At 39.2% G+C, this 15,106-nt stretch overlaps 1 protein-coding gene across 1 annotated transcript in view; it reads left to right on the top strand.

Moving 5' to 3' along the window:
• LOC140945229 (uncharacterized) overlaps positions 1-15,106 on the top strand; it is a 46,638-nt gene that overhangs the window by 9,762 nt on the left and 21,770 nt on the right. The window contains exon 3 of the mRNA XM_073394281.1: positions 7,102-7,224. Within this exon, the coding sequence (XP_073250382.1) occupies positions 7,102-7,224 (123 nt within the window). The remainder of the gene's footprint in view (positions 1-7,101; positions 7,225-15,106) is intronic.

Below are 15,106 nucleotides of genomic sequence, written 5' to 3'. Positions count from 1 at the left end.
TGGGCAATTATACCATTTTTTGGATGCTCGAAAATCCTAGGAGAGTCAGGCAAGAAAGAAATTTTACAACAAATGTTCCGGAAATTCTAGATCTCAAATCGTCTTCCGAACAGATATTTTCCGAAAATTGACGTTGGGTGCGGTCCGTGTGGTTTTCGTCCATTTGATTTTTATTCCAAATTGAAAATTGAAAATAGAAAATTCACAATCGTGATTTTCAATGTTTGATTCATGAAGAATTGAAAATCACAAATTTACAATCTCAGTTGTCAATTTTTGTTTCTAAGAAACATAAAATTGAAAAACAATTTTCAATGTTTTGAAAATCAAAAATTGAAAATTGAAAATGGTCAGTTGGTGGTTTTTATTTCTTGTTTTTAAGGAAAAGGAAAACTTAACGATAATCTTCAATTTTGAGATTTTTGTCAGGTACTGAAGTTAAAGTTGTATTTTCAATTTCCTATTCCCTAAATTCAAGCTTATTAAAAATTCAAACTTGACAAAGCAATTTCATGTGTAAAGAAACTGCGGGAAACAGAATTAATGCTGGTGAAATCCAAAATGAAAATCGTTTTTTGATTTTCCTATTTATGAAAAACAAAAATTGCCAACCGACTAAAAATATCTGTGACGGGAGGGGAGGGTAAAAGCGGAAGTGGCGCGACTGCAAACAAGATGGCGGTCGTCTTGCAGTCAAGGAGTGTTCCGTGTTGAGTGTCTTCGTCAAGCTGTCTCTAGCGGAAATGTTACGCCAACAGGAAGCCAAAGCTTGCCTGTATCATGGCCGACACGTTTTCAAATAATTAAGCTGAATGTTTTTTCGCTGATAAGTATGCTTTTGTTGTAACCTTGCAGCCTTGCAGCATTACTCCACGCAGGGTAACGCGTTTCAGACGGGCAGTATCAATAAAAATAGACCGCGGACTGCGGACTACGGACCACGGACAGCGGACTGGGTACATGTAAAACACGGACCAGGTATAAAATGCGAACTACGTACTGTCTTAATGTAATGATAATTAGTAAACTTACGCAACAGGACGGGAGAGGAAAGAAGACGTCAAACCTTGTGTGATAAGAGTGACTAAACACTTTCCGCTAAACATCACCTTCCTTTGAACAGGTCTTTCTGTAAAAGACCAAAAAACGTTAATGTGAAGTGAAAATCACGACAAAACACGCAATTAATAGCCCTGTCACGTTTGTCACACACAAGCCTTTTGCCGCCCTCTTCTTTCTGTCGTCCTGTTGCGTAAACTAACTTTTGTCACTCGACCCTAACCGTGTATTACTCCTTTGTTGTTGTTAGATTAAAGTGAAGGGATTTAGGCTTTAACAATCAATGGTAGCCGCAGAGTCTTGATAAGAACTGTTTAAATAAACTTTAATAGCAGGACCGGTTTTAGAAATCTAAGATGAACCGATTGTATCCGAAACAGCCACAAAAGTGATATCAGCTATAAACGCTCTGTTCACAAACGGGCATATTACTCAAATGACTTACCCATGGCTCAGTTTTGGCCAAAATCACCGAAGAATACCAGCGTTTTACACGCTGACCAAAATACTTAAAACTACTCCTGCCGGCAGACCACTGAATCGTCTCTGGTAGCGGTGATCCCAAAAAACGCATTTCTAGCTTTTTGGACTCGCTTTTACCAGGCCAATCGCGCAAAAACATGAGTCTTATATCAAGGACACTGCACACCAAAGTGATATCATTGAAACACGCCTCTTCCAGATGAAGCAATTTAAGCTACGTTAAACGTGTGTTCTCTCTGCACTAGCATTTCCCAGGAAGAGGGAATCGACATCGTTTGTCACCATTACGAAGAAGATTATCAGTCAAAGTTACCTATCTTTACTTCATATTTCGCAGACTTAATGCGGGTGATCTTAACAGAAAACTTCACCGACAAATTCACCGACAAACACTACGTGCAGACTCACGGCATTACAATGGCCACCAAAATGGCGGTTGCTTTCTCGGTCATTTTCATGGTTCACGTTGAGAAACAACTACTACATGCGAGCCCTTACAGCCATTTCTCCGGCTGGAAGAAATTTATTGATGACATATTCTAGTACACGATCTCAGTCTGGACTCTTCCTGAGACCGACATTATTGATTTCGCGAACTCTTTCCACACAACAAAAAACTTTACACTGACGAACTGTCATCAAAACAGATTGTTTTCCTTGACCACTGAAGTTTTTAAAGGACCAAGATTCATTCGATTCAAACACATTATTTAAGAAGAAAGAAACGTTTTAATATGCGAATTTCTCCTCATTTTACCCCCTCATCGTTAAAAAGGGCTTCGTATAGGGAATAGCCTTGCACTTACTCAGAATAAGCTGGGTTAAGAAATAATTCCCGATAACTAGAGTTAAAGCAGAAAGAGTTTTTAACTCGCCTTACAGAACGAGGCTACCCTCACGACCTTGTGGAAACAATCCTAGCCGAATTCCTCTTCGAATCGCACAATGCAGCTTTATAAAGTAAACCCAAAACAAAAGATTTTGCCGTTTGTAGCGACTTTCTATCCTGCAACTCCGAATCTCAAAAAGATTCTAATGAAACACAGCTGGCACCTTATTACGGGCAAAAACACACTCGCGCAAATATATCCCCACGCCCTCATTGGTTCTTATCGGAAGGAAAAGTCTTTAAAAGATTTTCTTGTTAGAGCCAAAATCCCTTTACTTTAACAACAACATTAAAGGATTTATTCACGGTTAGGGTCGAGTGACAATATTATTCGACTAAAGCATAGCACGTAGTTCGCATTTTATTCCTGGTCTGTCTTTTATAGATACCTAGTCCGCAGACCGCCGTCCGCAGTCCACAGTCCTTCGTTTATGCTTCCTGATCTGAAACGCTCTACCCTGCGTAACGTAATGCTGCAAGGTTACAACAAAAGCTTAACTACCAGTGAAAAAACATTCAGCTCATTTCTTGGAAAACGTCTCAGCCATGATACAGGCAGGCTTTGGATTGCTGTTGGCGTAACTTTTCCGCTAGAGGAAGCTCGACGAAGACACGGAACACTCCTTCACTACAAGGCGACCGCCATCTTGTTTGCAGTCACGCCACTTCCGGTTTTACCCTCCCCTCCCGTCACAGATATTTTTGGCCTGTTGGCAATTTTTGTTTTTCATAAATACAAAAATCAAAAAACCATTTTCATTTTGGATTTCATCAGCTTTAATACTGTTTCGCGCATTTTCATTCCACTTGAATACCTTTGTTTAGTCTGAACTTTTTAATAATCATGAATCTAGGGAAGAGGAAATTGACAACAAAAAGTTAAATCCACTACCAGGCCATTTTCAATTTTCAATTTTTGATTTTAGAAATATTAAAAAATGAGTTTCTTTTTTACTTTTCTTAGAAACAAAAATTGAAAATTAAGATTGTAAATTTTTGATTTTCAATATTTGAGCAATCAAAAATTGAAAATCACGATTGTGAAGTTTTGATTTTCAATTTTCAATATTGAATGAAAATCAAATGGACGAAAACCACACGGACCGGGTGCCCCTGACTTTTTCTTAGTTAGTACTCTGTCTTTCTATATCACAACAGTGAATATCTGTCTTTACCGTGTTAACCCGGTAACCTTTGTCACATCAAGTTGCTATAAAAGCTCCTTCCCGTTCACCTGTTTGTCGAAATGTTTAATTTCAACTAGCCTGTACACAGACGTTTATTTAATTTTTCTTTTCGTTCTTTTCGAAAACATACCCCCTTGCGCTGGCCGTCAATAAATCCCCTGCGGTTTATATTTTATCACCCGCGCTCGACGGACTTTGAAGAGAAAATAGAGGGTCTGATCTGTGAACAGGCTCAATTTCAACTGAAGTCTATTGGCATTCAGTTTAATACTCATTGCCGTCTGACGATTTTATTTTTTACTCGTTGTTGGTAAATTTGTCAAATTACTGCAAATAGAAAACTATGATCTCCCTGGGTATAACTAATGCCCCTTAAGGCCTGTTTCCTTAGAAAATGACAATGGCGGAGATCAAAGCCGGCATTAAAAGCGAAATCTCATATATAACCGAGCAAGAGACTCAGATAACTACAGATTATTATCGCAAAGTCTTTGAAGTGTGATGGAAATATTACAACTTGTGACAGCTAAGTTTATTACAAAGTGTGAGGGACAAGCAGATATTCCTTTTTTTACAAAATGTGACAAGGCGTATTACAAATTGCGACAAGTATTACAATTACAAATCGGCGGCCGGGCATTACAAAGTGTGACGGATTTATTACCACAGGTAGGATAAAGTGCGACGATTATCACAAATTGCGACATTACACGACAGTACACCCTACGGATGAAAACCGCGCGGAAAAAATGCAGAAATGAATAAAATGAATTGCTCACTCTTTTTCTGCTTCGTAGTTGGCACAGTTTTCGCAGCCGAAAAAGAATCTAAATCTGCCTACATCAAAACGAGAGAGAACAAGCGTTTACATGGCTATGTTGTCAAGAAAATCGATTCTACGGATGAAATGTCGTGCAGTCAAGCATGTTTAAGACATTCTTGGTGTACCTCTTCTAACTTCAAAGAGTGTTCGGGCAATTGTGAACTGAACAAGCATATAAAGTTCTCTACAACTGACGATGACACCCAAGCCCACTGATAATCCAGGCTCAACGTTTTCAATGTTTCTTAAGGTAAGAAAAGTTCTGAATTTTCATTGCTTAGACAACAAGGGCGTGCGCGTGCAGACGAGCCTAATTTCTGTATGCAAGAAGAAATAGACTCCTGCACCCAGGCTAAGGCAACAACTGTTCAAGCGAAGCTAAGTAAAAAAAATAAAAAATTTGGTAAAACGGTAAAGTTGAGTTGTTGTAAAAGAGCACTAGTTAGCACTCGCATTTCAGTCATATGTTTCGTATGGGAGCGAGCCATGTTTTCCTTTCCAAAATTTTTCAGTTCCGCAAAATCATTATCGAAGGCAATGTTTTGTTCCCTAACAAGAGACTTACATGTCTTGAAAATAAAGTTAAGAGAAGTATAGAGTGTAAACAACCGTAAATGTTAAAAAAAGAGGAACGTAGAGACGGCAATTTATCAGTGGAATTTTTATGTTCAACATTAGATTTGATTTGTGCACTTAAAAATGTTGAGCGATCAGTCTCGCTACCTGCAAGAATCTGTAGGTAGTAAATCGCCCTCCCCTGCGCGAGAAAGAGTGGCTAAAACATCGCCTTTCTGGTATATAAAGCTGTAGGAAGTCGATGGAAAACGATGTATATCATTTTAGCTTACCGAAGTAACATATGAACATTTTCCTCAGGGCTGCCTAATGGCTGGATGCCTTAACGGAGGTTCTTGTTTGTTCGACGAAGGGAAAGATGCGTTTGCTTGTTCATGCAGTCCGCAGTGGAGAGGAGAAAAATGCGAAATGGGTAGGTCGAAACTGTTCTTGTTCCTTAAATACGATAGACAGTCTAGGAGAAGAGTGAAAGACGTACCCGGCTGAAAACGAAATCACACAACTTTCTGTACTTTATACGTGGCAAATTTCTTTTAGAAGAAAGAAAAGAGTTATAATCTGCTGGCTGGTTTTCTCTGGCAATGTAGTTGATATAGTCCTCAGGAATTAATTTAAATCCCGTATAATATAAGAAAATAATGTAACGTATGAGACTTTGGCGTTTACCGTTAGCCTCCAATGTGGATAAGACATTACATTGGCATGATGTGGCCAAATTTGATGACAACTACACATAACGGACGTTTTTATACAGAGAATTTGCATCCATGAATTAGATAATTATTTTTGCTTAAGGCTTTTCGGCGAAACACTGGTCGATCGTCCGACGAGGAAACCGCTAGATTCTAAATAGAAGGGTAAATTGTTTTAAAATAGTTAGTCGTAAAGGTAACAAAGTGACAATGCGCAAACTTGGCACAATTGATAGCCATGTATAGGACATTGAAAAAATGCAATAAAAAGATGGGGTCACCTTGCTTGTTTTTGTTTTGTTAGGGCCGTTATTCTTGAAAACCATCAAAAAAAATTTTCATTTAGCAAAAAACTATTACCACAGAAACCTCGATCCTATTTGTTTCTCGGGGACTATATAATCTCTGGGCTCCAAATGTAGAGTTTCACGCCGTTTACTGTATACAAATAATACAACTTGTACTATCTTCTATCTCCCTTTAAAATATTTTCCTTGAGCACCCATAACATTCCCATATATTATTGTGTTACCTACGAGTTTAATCATCATAAGAAATAGGCCCTCCAAGGGGGGTTACGTATGTCCAGAGTATGAATTTCAAAACCTGTTGTTTCTCGTATTGAGGAGGAAGCCATGTCGCTGTTGGGATTTCACTATTGTATTTATGCTTTTATTCTCCGTTGCTGTCGCAGTTTCAACCCATCTTTGGGTCGTTTGTCGCCATTTCTGCTGCACTATGTCGCTGTTTCAAGGCCATGTTTTGCTTGTCGAAATTTAGCTCAACAGGACCTAAAGAAAGTAGTCAAAACAAGTGTAATAAACGGCGACCTACTGAAGGGTGGAGCTATACAAAACACTACTGTGGTGTGGGCCTGATGGGTTTAAAGTCTGAAAATGAAAAAAGGAGTGTGGAAATAAGACGATACCATTAATGTTTTGTATGCCCCTAATAAACCTGCATTGCCAGAAAAATAATGAACTGGTCTGAAAATGTCACACATCTCAACCCCCTGACCCTGGGGGCGCATCTCTCTCCCCCGCGCCCTTCACGGGTTAGAAGGAAGGGACGAATGACATTTCAGAATACGTATAGACATTTACGTTCATGATCCAGGGATTAATAAAGGAGCGAGTATACAGAAGAAACACATGTCCCTTTTTTAAATACGTAGCGAAGCAATTAACTAACAAACGATCAGTTTTCCTATGAAGTGGCCATGGTGTGTCGTCTGGCCTTGCCACTTCCCTTATTGTGGCAAGCAATCAAAGAAAAACGGTAATCATCAAAATGATTTTCTACCAAAGATTTAAACAGACGACTGAAGGAATCGTTCAGAAAAAAATTATATTCTTCTAAGTAAATCAATGCATTCTTTTTAATATTTTGCAGACATCAACGAGTGTGAGACAGGAAAGCATCACTGCGACTCCAATGCTTTCTGTAACAACACTAAAGGCTCTTACATTTGTACATGCAAACCAGGATATACCGGAAACGGCGTTAACTGCACAGGTAAAATAAAGAAGCGTGAATGACCTCATATAAAAGCATTTCTATTCAACAAATGTTTTCGAGTTCCATTAATTAAGGTGTATGTTTTATCTTTAAGGGTTCTATAAAATATTTCCAACATGATAGTATGTGATAGGCGGCTTGTTTATCGTTGGCATATATGGCATAATCACTTAAGTGAGTTTGGGGGTTATGTATTAAGGTAGCCTGCGTGGCAGGCGTTTGAAAGGGAAGGGAAAGGGAGTTTTAGGCTCGCGTTTCCCTCGAGCCCAAAACCCCCTTTCCCTTTCCTTTCAAACACCTGCCACGTAGGCTAGTATTAAGGCGGCGATGCAGCCGTCGGCGGGAGCTGGCGAATCCGAAGATAAGAAAAAGGCGATTAAACGTTTAAAAAAATATTTGCATATTCGGCAACTATCAATAGCTGGATTCGAGGTTTTTGTCACGGCTTTAATTTTCTTTTTTTTCTATGACTATATTTTGCTATATGCCGCAAAAATCTCCTCCTGCAACTTTCTATTATTTTTGTTGACATTTTGAGTTTGTCCCTGTTGGACAAGATTTTGACACCTCTTAAGGGGTGATATTAAACAAAAAAAGACTGGTTTATCGTTCATCTGGGGATAGTCGTTACTTAGGTATTCGTTAACGACGTTTTAAACTGCGTACTTCTAGTCTTCATATGTTTATATGCGATTGTGTCGAGTGTGGGTGGGCTAACAAAACTAAAGGAAGAAACATTTGAACAGACGACTGAAGGAAATCATTCAGCGAAAATTATATTCTTCTAAATAAATCAATGCATTCTTTTTAATATTTTGCAGACATCAAAGAGTGCGAGACAGGAAAGCATCACTGCGACTCCAATGCTTTCTATAACAACACTAAAGGCTCCTGCATTTGTACATGCAAACCAGGATTTACCGGAAACGGCGTTAACTGCACAGGTAATATAAGGAAGCAAAAACCCCCAGCTTATATCCCTGAATAACCTGATAGGAAAGCATTTCTATTTAATAAATGTTTTCGAGTTCCATTAATTAAGGTTTATGTTACATGTTTAGGGGTTCTTTGAATAGTTCCAACATGATAGCATATCTGATAGGGGGCTTGTGAACTTGTGAACAGACTCACTTGTCCGAGTCTGGGGTGTATTAGTACGGCGGTGCCGTCAGCGGGAGCCGGCGAAACCGGCGATATAAAGAATAGAGCGATTCTCCAATTCCATACTTAACGTCAAAAAATATTTGCATATTCTGCAACTATCATTTTCTGGATTAGCAGGTTTTGTCGCCGCTTTTTTCCCTTTTTTCCATGACTATATTTTGCCAGCTGCCGCAAAATCTCCTCATGCAACTTTCTGTCATTTTTGTTGACATTTTTTTTGTTCCTCTTAGATAGTACTTGAAATCTCTTAAGGGGTGAAATTAAAAATAGAAACTTAGCTCGTCTGCAGGCTCGCTTTTCCTTGTCCCATCCTTCTTTCCAGGTTGCGCTGGTGGTTCCACCGCCAAGACAACCCCAAATTCGCACAAGTGAGCCAGCTCGCAGACTAGTTTATCGTTTATCTCATGATAGTCGTTACTTAGTTATTCATTGACGATGTTTCAAACTGCCTGCTTCTGGTCTTCATTAGGCGATTGTGTCGATTGTGGGTTGTGTAATAGTTCCTCCGTAGCTGCTAGTGATTAGCACTGACGAGCTTCATTTATCAGATTTATGGTTGGTGGGTTTTCCACCAACGATGCGGTCCGCAGTGGTACTAATTCGCAACTGTGTAGTAGATGTCTGATCGTGGTTATCCACGCTTCTGGAATTTCAATTCAGTGAGTGTGAAAATCAGACGATATCGTTAATTTTCTTTGTATGCGCCTGATAAGCCAGCGTTACCAGGAAAACCGCCTATGGCCTAGTCTGAAATGTCACACGTCTCCACCCCCTAATCCGTGGGTGGTGCGTCTCTCTTCCCCACGCCCTTTACGGGTTATGGACTGGAGATAAATGACATTTCAGGCTGCGTATGGACATTTACGTTCATCTGGGGATTAATAAAGGAGGTACACAGAGAAAACACATTTTCCTTTTGTGGGTCGGTAGGGATGGACATAACGAGCAAACCCTTAGTTTTTCCATGAAGTGGTGTGTCGTCTGGCTTAGTCACTTAAATTATTGTGGCACGCAATCAAAGAAAACGGTAATCATTAAAATGATTTTCTACGAAAGATTTCAACAGATGATTGAAGGAATCATTCAGTAAAAATTAGATTATTCTAAATACATTTTATTTACTATTTTGCAGACATACACGAGTGTGACACAGGAAAGCATCAGTGTGACTCGCATGCTTTCTGTAACAACACTAAAGGCTCCTACATTTGTACATGCAAACCAGGATTTACCGGAAACGGCGTTAACTGCACAGGTAATATAAGGAAGCAAAAACCCCCAGCTTATATCCCTGAATAACCTGATAGGAAAGCATTTCTATTTAATAAATGTTTTCGAGTTCCATTAATTAAGGTGTATGTTACATGTTTAGGGGTTCTTTGAATAGTTCCAACATGATATTATATCTGATAGGGGGCATGTGAACTTGTGAACAGACTCACTTGTCCGAGGCTCTTACAATTGTACATGCAAACCAGGATATTTTGGAAATGGCTTTTATTGCACAGGTAATCTTGTAACAAAAACCCTGATAGCAAAAACCCTAACCTTATATAAAAAGTAGACGCTAAAGTGTTTGTTAGATCTTCAGCCCCGTAGCCATGTTTTATTACTAGGGAGTTTAAGATACGGAGACTACGGACTACGAACGATTGCACTACAGACAGTAGACTACGAGAGAAGAGGCGGAGAGGGAAGCAACACGCAAAGATTTTCTTGTTTTCATCACAGTTCACAAAAATGCAAGTCAGTTTTGCATGTGATCTTATCTTTAGAACAATGAACAAATTCTTCCATACTTGAAGGAAGCAATTACGTCGGGTGAAATTGGTAAACAAAGTTTTGGTTACACAGGTTTTATTTTTTTCGCCCATGAATACTTATGTCAAATATTAAAGAAATAGACAGAAATAGTAATAGCTCATGTTTTAGATTTAGAAGATGGACTTCTCCGACTACTGATCTGATGTAGTTTGAAGTATTGAAATGCCGAGTTTCGATTGTCTCGAAGATGTTTACATCATTCTCATTTAGCAAATGGCGCGATACAAAAACTCGCATAAACAAAGGTTACACAAGTAGAAAGACACACTAATCAGTTCGAACAAACTTGAAACTTTTCAAGTGCGAAGAGAAAGTAAATTACCTGCATGATTTCTCTTTTCCTCGGCCGTCAATCTGAACTCTGCGTATAAACAGCTAAGCTTATTTAAATATGAGCTTAGCTAGATAAAAATGTAGTCACAACAGTGGATTAAAAGCGTAAATCTGAGCAGAAATTAGACACAACTTGCATATTTCGCTTGCCTCTCACTTAAAGCAGGTGAATTGAAAACTTTTTTACGAAAAGACGAGATTCTTGAATTACCGAGACGGCAAAATACGAGCAAAACGTTCTCCGTAGTGCCGACTACGCGAAACAGCTCAACAACTCACCGTAGCCGCAGGACTACGCGGTAAAAATGAACAGTCACATGGTTTTGATCATGCGCAGTAGCATGTTTAACCGTAGTCGTAGTCCGTAGTCGCCGTATCTTAAACTCCCTACTGTACGCGAAGGGGAAGGGGGAGCGATCCAAGGAGAAGTACGGACAACACGTGGCTAGAGGCGAAGTCTCTAGAGCGAAAGAGGGTTGTCTGAGACTGCATTTCGAGCGTTTTGGTGAAAAATGATATTTTGTCAAATTTTATAACTTCAAAAGTGATTTTTTTTTTGGCAAAGAGACTAACTACTTTATTTACGATATTACTAACAAGGACAATGTCGATGTCACTATTGAAAATTACAAATTAGAAAGAAAGTTTTGCATCAGTATTATTCACTAGGCTTGATTTTTCCGTGGAACAAGTTCAACCCATGAATGTGGCCCGCATTCAAATCCCAGCGTTGACACCATGTATGGGTTGATTTTGTTGTCGGTTCTGTCCTTTGCTCCGAGAGCTTTTTCTCCTTGCAGGCACTACGGTTTTCTCCTCTCCTCAAAAACCAACACTTCGAAATTCCACCTCATAATAAGTGACGCGCAGACACGTCTAAACGAGTTCTTAAGAACTTCTAAGTACTTCGTGGGTAAAAAAAATAACAAAAATTGCGAAAAATGATCTTATAGTTGACTGATTGATATTCCTATCTATTACATAGAACGTATTTACTGGTATAGGACTGATTATGTGGAGTTGATATTTGTTGCAATTTTATAAACTCAAACCGTACCACTGAACTAGGTTCTATGTAAAACGTAATTTAAAAAAGCAGTTCAAAAACCTACATAAAGTCATCTGCGTCGTCTTGCTAAACATGTCTTAGTTTCTGGATTTTTAATGCACTATCCCCCATCTTTTTATATGTTGCGTCAATCGCTTACTTAGTTTCCAATGCACATTTAATACTTTTCTGACACGGAACGATAACTTAATATTTCCAATGTTCTTGCATCACAAGATGCTCTTACAAAACAGCGAAGTAACTACAAGGTAGAATCGACATTAAAAAGATATTGATACTGAATCTCAATCCGTAGATGTTGATGAATGCACCAGGGGCTTACACAGCTGTCACAAGTTCGCTTCATGTACAAACACCATTGGATCCTACAGCTGTTCATGTGACCAGCATTTCAGTGGAGACGGTAAAAACTGCCAGCACTTGATTGCAAGCGGTAAGTAGTTTTCATAAGTTTGGGTTATTAGTTGTCTCCTGCAAGCCAAAAATACTTCAGAACGCTACCAGGGACAACTCAAGCCAAGGCGCATTGAAACACAAGAGAATGGAACATTAAACTTCCGTTTTCTTGTATCGCACCAGTTTACTTAAGTGATTTCAGGAATGTGCCGCTCGTCACGAATCCCCACGTTTCTCTCCCTTTCGATTTATTTTGTGGCGTAAACTTTTACGAGCGCCTGTAGTTTATTGTCCTACGTATTTTACCGTTTTCTTATCTAGCGTGTAAACTTCTTTGTGCTCTGCAGCACTCCGGTTAGATTGTGCTTATGCTGATGTCGCACATGTAACCAGCCTTTAACAACTGTTTAGGCTTCTCACTTTTTCTGGCTTTAATTCTGTATCCTAAAATTTATTAGTGTATGGGGATATTTTAAGGCAGTTGTTTGGAGATCAGCAGACTAACTCTTACATCACTGGGTGTGACTGGTGCGTTAAGATAACAGTGATTTCTTGGTGTTGCAGAGAAGAGAACTGAACAATACCCTCACCACAAAACAAAAGCTAAGATAACACATAGACTTCAGTACTCCATAGAAAATGTGAGAGTAAGATTTTCGGTCACGACTTGAGGAAGACTCAGAAGAGTAAGTGAAACGTAACGACAAAGGTCAAATGGCTGGCATAAACTCATGCTATAGTTAATACAAAAAGAAAACGTGGATCATCAAGGGCTTCTTGATCAAGTTTTCTTCGAGAGATAAAGTAGCTTCACGATAAACGTGCAATATATTACGATTGCACTGAATGGGGTACAACATACTTTCAAAGGTCCGACTGACATAAACCACTTCGTCGTTCGACCCTTAGCAAAAATATTCTTGTGATAGAAGCATGGGAATGAAATGGGTACAAAAGATCATTCTACTGTGGAGGAAATTTTTTTTGTTGTTTTCGTCCTCGCGCTCGTACCTTTTACTCACAACTCAAAAAAGCGTCGAGCCAAGAAAAAATTTCATAATGCCCCGTCATTACAAGAAAAATCATGCCCACTCAGCAGGCAATCAGAGCGCGAGTACTATTGTAGCCATATAAGATGGCATATTGTCCAGTGTTATTTATTCAAAACCAGCTTACGTTGACCAAATTTGGGACAAGAAATGTACCATCGATTCGACGGTATATTGCCCAAGCAGCCTCTTTTCCAAGCAAATATCCCTTTGATCAATCTAATTTCCAGGCCCGGCAGCCTAGTTGTTTATTCCCGAGTGATCTAAAAAATGTATAGCGTTATACGGAAATCTCAAAAAATGCATAAATTAAAGAAATCAGGCTGTGGACTTATCGAAGTTAAATTCGTAAACAACACCAGAACACTTCTAGGATGATGTTCATGCGAAATCGTGAGAGTGGCTGTTCTGAGTTACGCTTGCTCGGCATACTTGTCAGGCACGACTGCAGGAGAAATTTCTTCGCCCTTGAAAGTAAATTATGTAAGCTTAATTTTGTTGTTAAACATTAATAGACCTTTTTACCGATACGGCGGCCATAGTGAATTAATTCGATTTATAGGATGCCCAGGGGGTATGAGCGCATTTCGTTTGTATTTTCGAGCGCTTTTCGGGCCTTTTTTCTCTTAACGTTTACTTAGAATAAGATTGTAATGGGAAAAAAGATCCTTGTGCCGTGTTTGGATGTAATAATGATCGCCTTTGTCTAGTTTAGTATTAGAAATATGGTCTTTCACTGTATATTTCGCGGGAAAAGGGCAGTCATTATATACATCAAAACACGGCACAAGGATCTTTTTTCCCATAACAATCATATTCTAAGTAAACTTTAAGAAAAAATGTCCCGAGAAGCGCTCGAAAATACAAACGGAATGTGCTCATGCCCCCTGAGCATCCTACAATACTCCTTAAATCGAATTAATTCAATATGGCCGCCGTATCGGTAAAAAGGTCTATTCTCCTTCGTGACACATGGGATCGAACGAAACTGGTAGAGTAAACGTGCAGAGTTGTAATGAACAAGCCTAGAAGTACTCTGGTGTTTACGAATGTCTTTACGATCAGTCCACAGTCTGATTACTTCGGTTGGTGCATTTTTCGTTTTGTTTTGTTTGGCTAACATGCTACAAAAATTGTTGAATTTCTTTGGCTTTTTTGTGCCCCATTTTCACTGAAAAATCTTCTCGAAGAAAGCTTTCCTACTTGAGCCAGACACTCGGTGCGGCGAATAGTCGAGTTTGCATGGCAGGTAAAGCAGCGCGATAGATTCTGGCCTCCGATTCACTGGGCACAATAATAGTTTTTGTGCCCAATTAGAGACAAGCACTCGAATGAGTCGTGGAACTGGTTTGTCAAGAGTAAAAGAGCATCCCAGGGGCTCCCTCGCCGGTTCTTGAAAGTTACGGATTCGAATCCCGTACAAGCCTGAATTTTTTTCAGGCTTTCCTTTTGCAACTGCAAAAGTTGCGTGTTTTACTGCGATGATCTTCCTTCAAAATAATTTTTTTTACTCCGCAGTTCATCACATATGTGATTTTCATATATTCATAATTTCATACCCACATGACGGGCTTTGCTCACCAAAAAAAATTATGCAAATTAGGCTAAGGGTAGATTGAATCTACCCATGGCTTATGATTAACTGAAACAGGAGATCACAATTCGCGCCTTCATACGACTGAGGTGTTACTTTGGAATCCTCGGTAATTACTTTTTTCGCACTTGCCGACATCCAAAAACACCCGGCGTGGGAATCACGAGACGTGTAAATAAGACATTTCTTGACATAATAAAAAGGTTTTCCAGATACGGACGCGCATTTGTTGGCTTTACTCGCGTGGAGACACACGTCAACTGTTACTTCTCACGCGAAATAGTATTCAAGGCATGGCTTTATTGTAAAAAAACCCGCTCCTTATTGATCGCACAACCATAATTATAAAAAGCGATAGCAAGAAAAATAACTATCACTCGAATGGGATAATCGAAGATCAAGAACCAAACCTTAACGAGAGCGGGGTTTATATCTGTTACTAAAGAGAAA

The sequence above is a fragment of the Porites lutea genome, chromosome 8 (assembly GCF_958299795.1).
Source record: "Porites lutea chromosome 8, jaPorLute2.1, whole genome shotgun sequence".
Classification (NCBI taxonomy): Eukaryota; Metazoa; Cnidaria; class Anthozoa; order Scleractinia; family Poritidae; genus Porites; species Porites lutea.
This window is presented reverse-complemented; position numbering and strand designations above follow the sequence as displayed.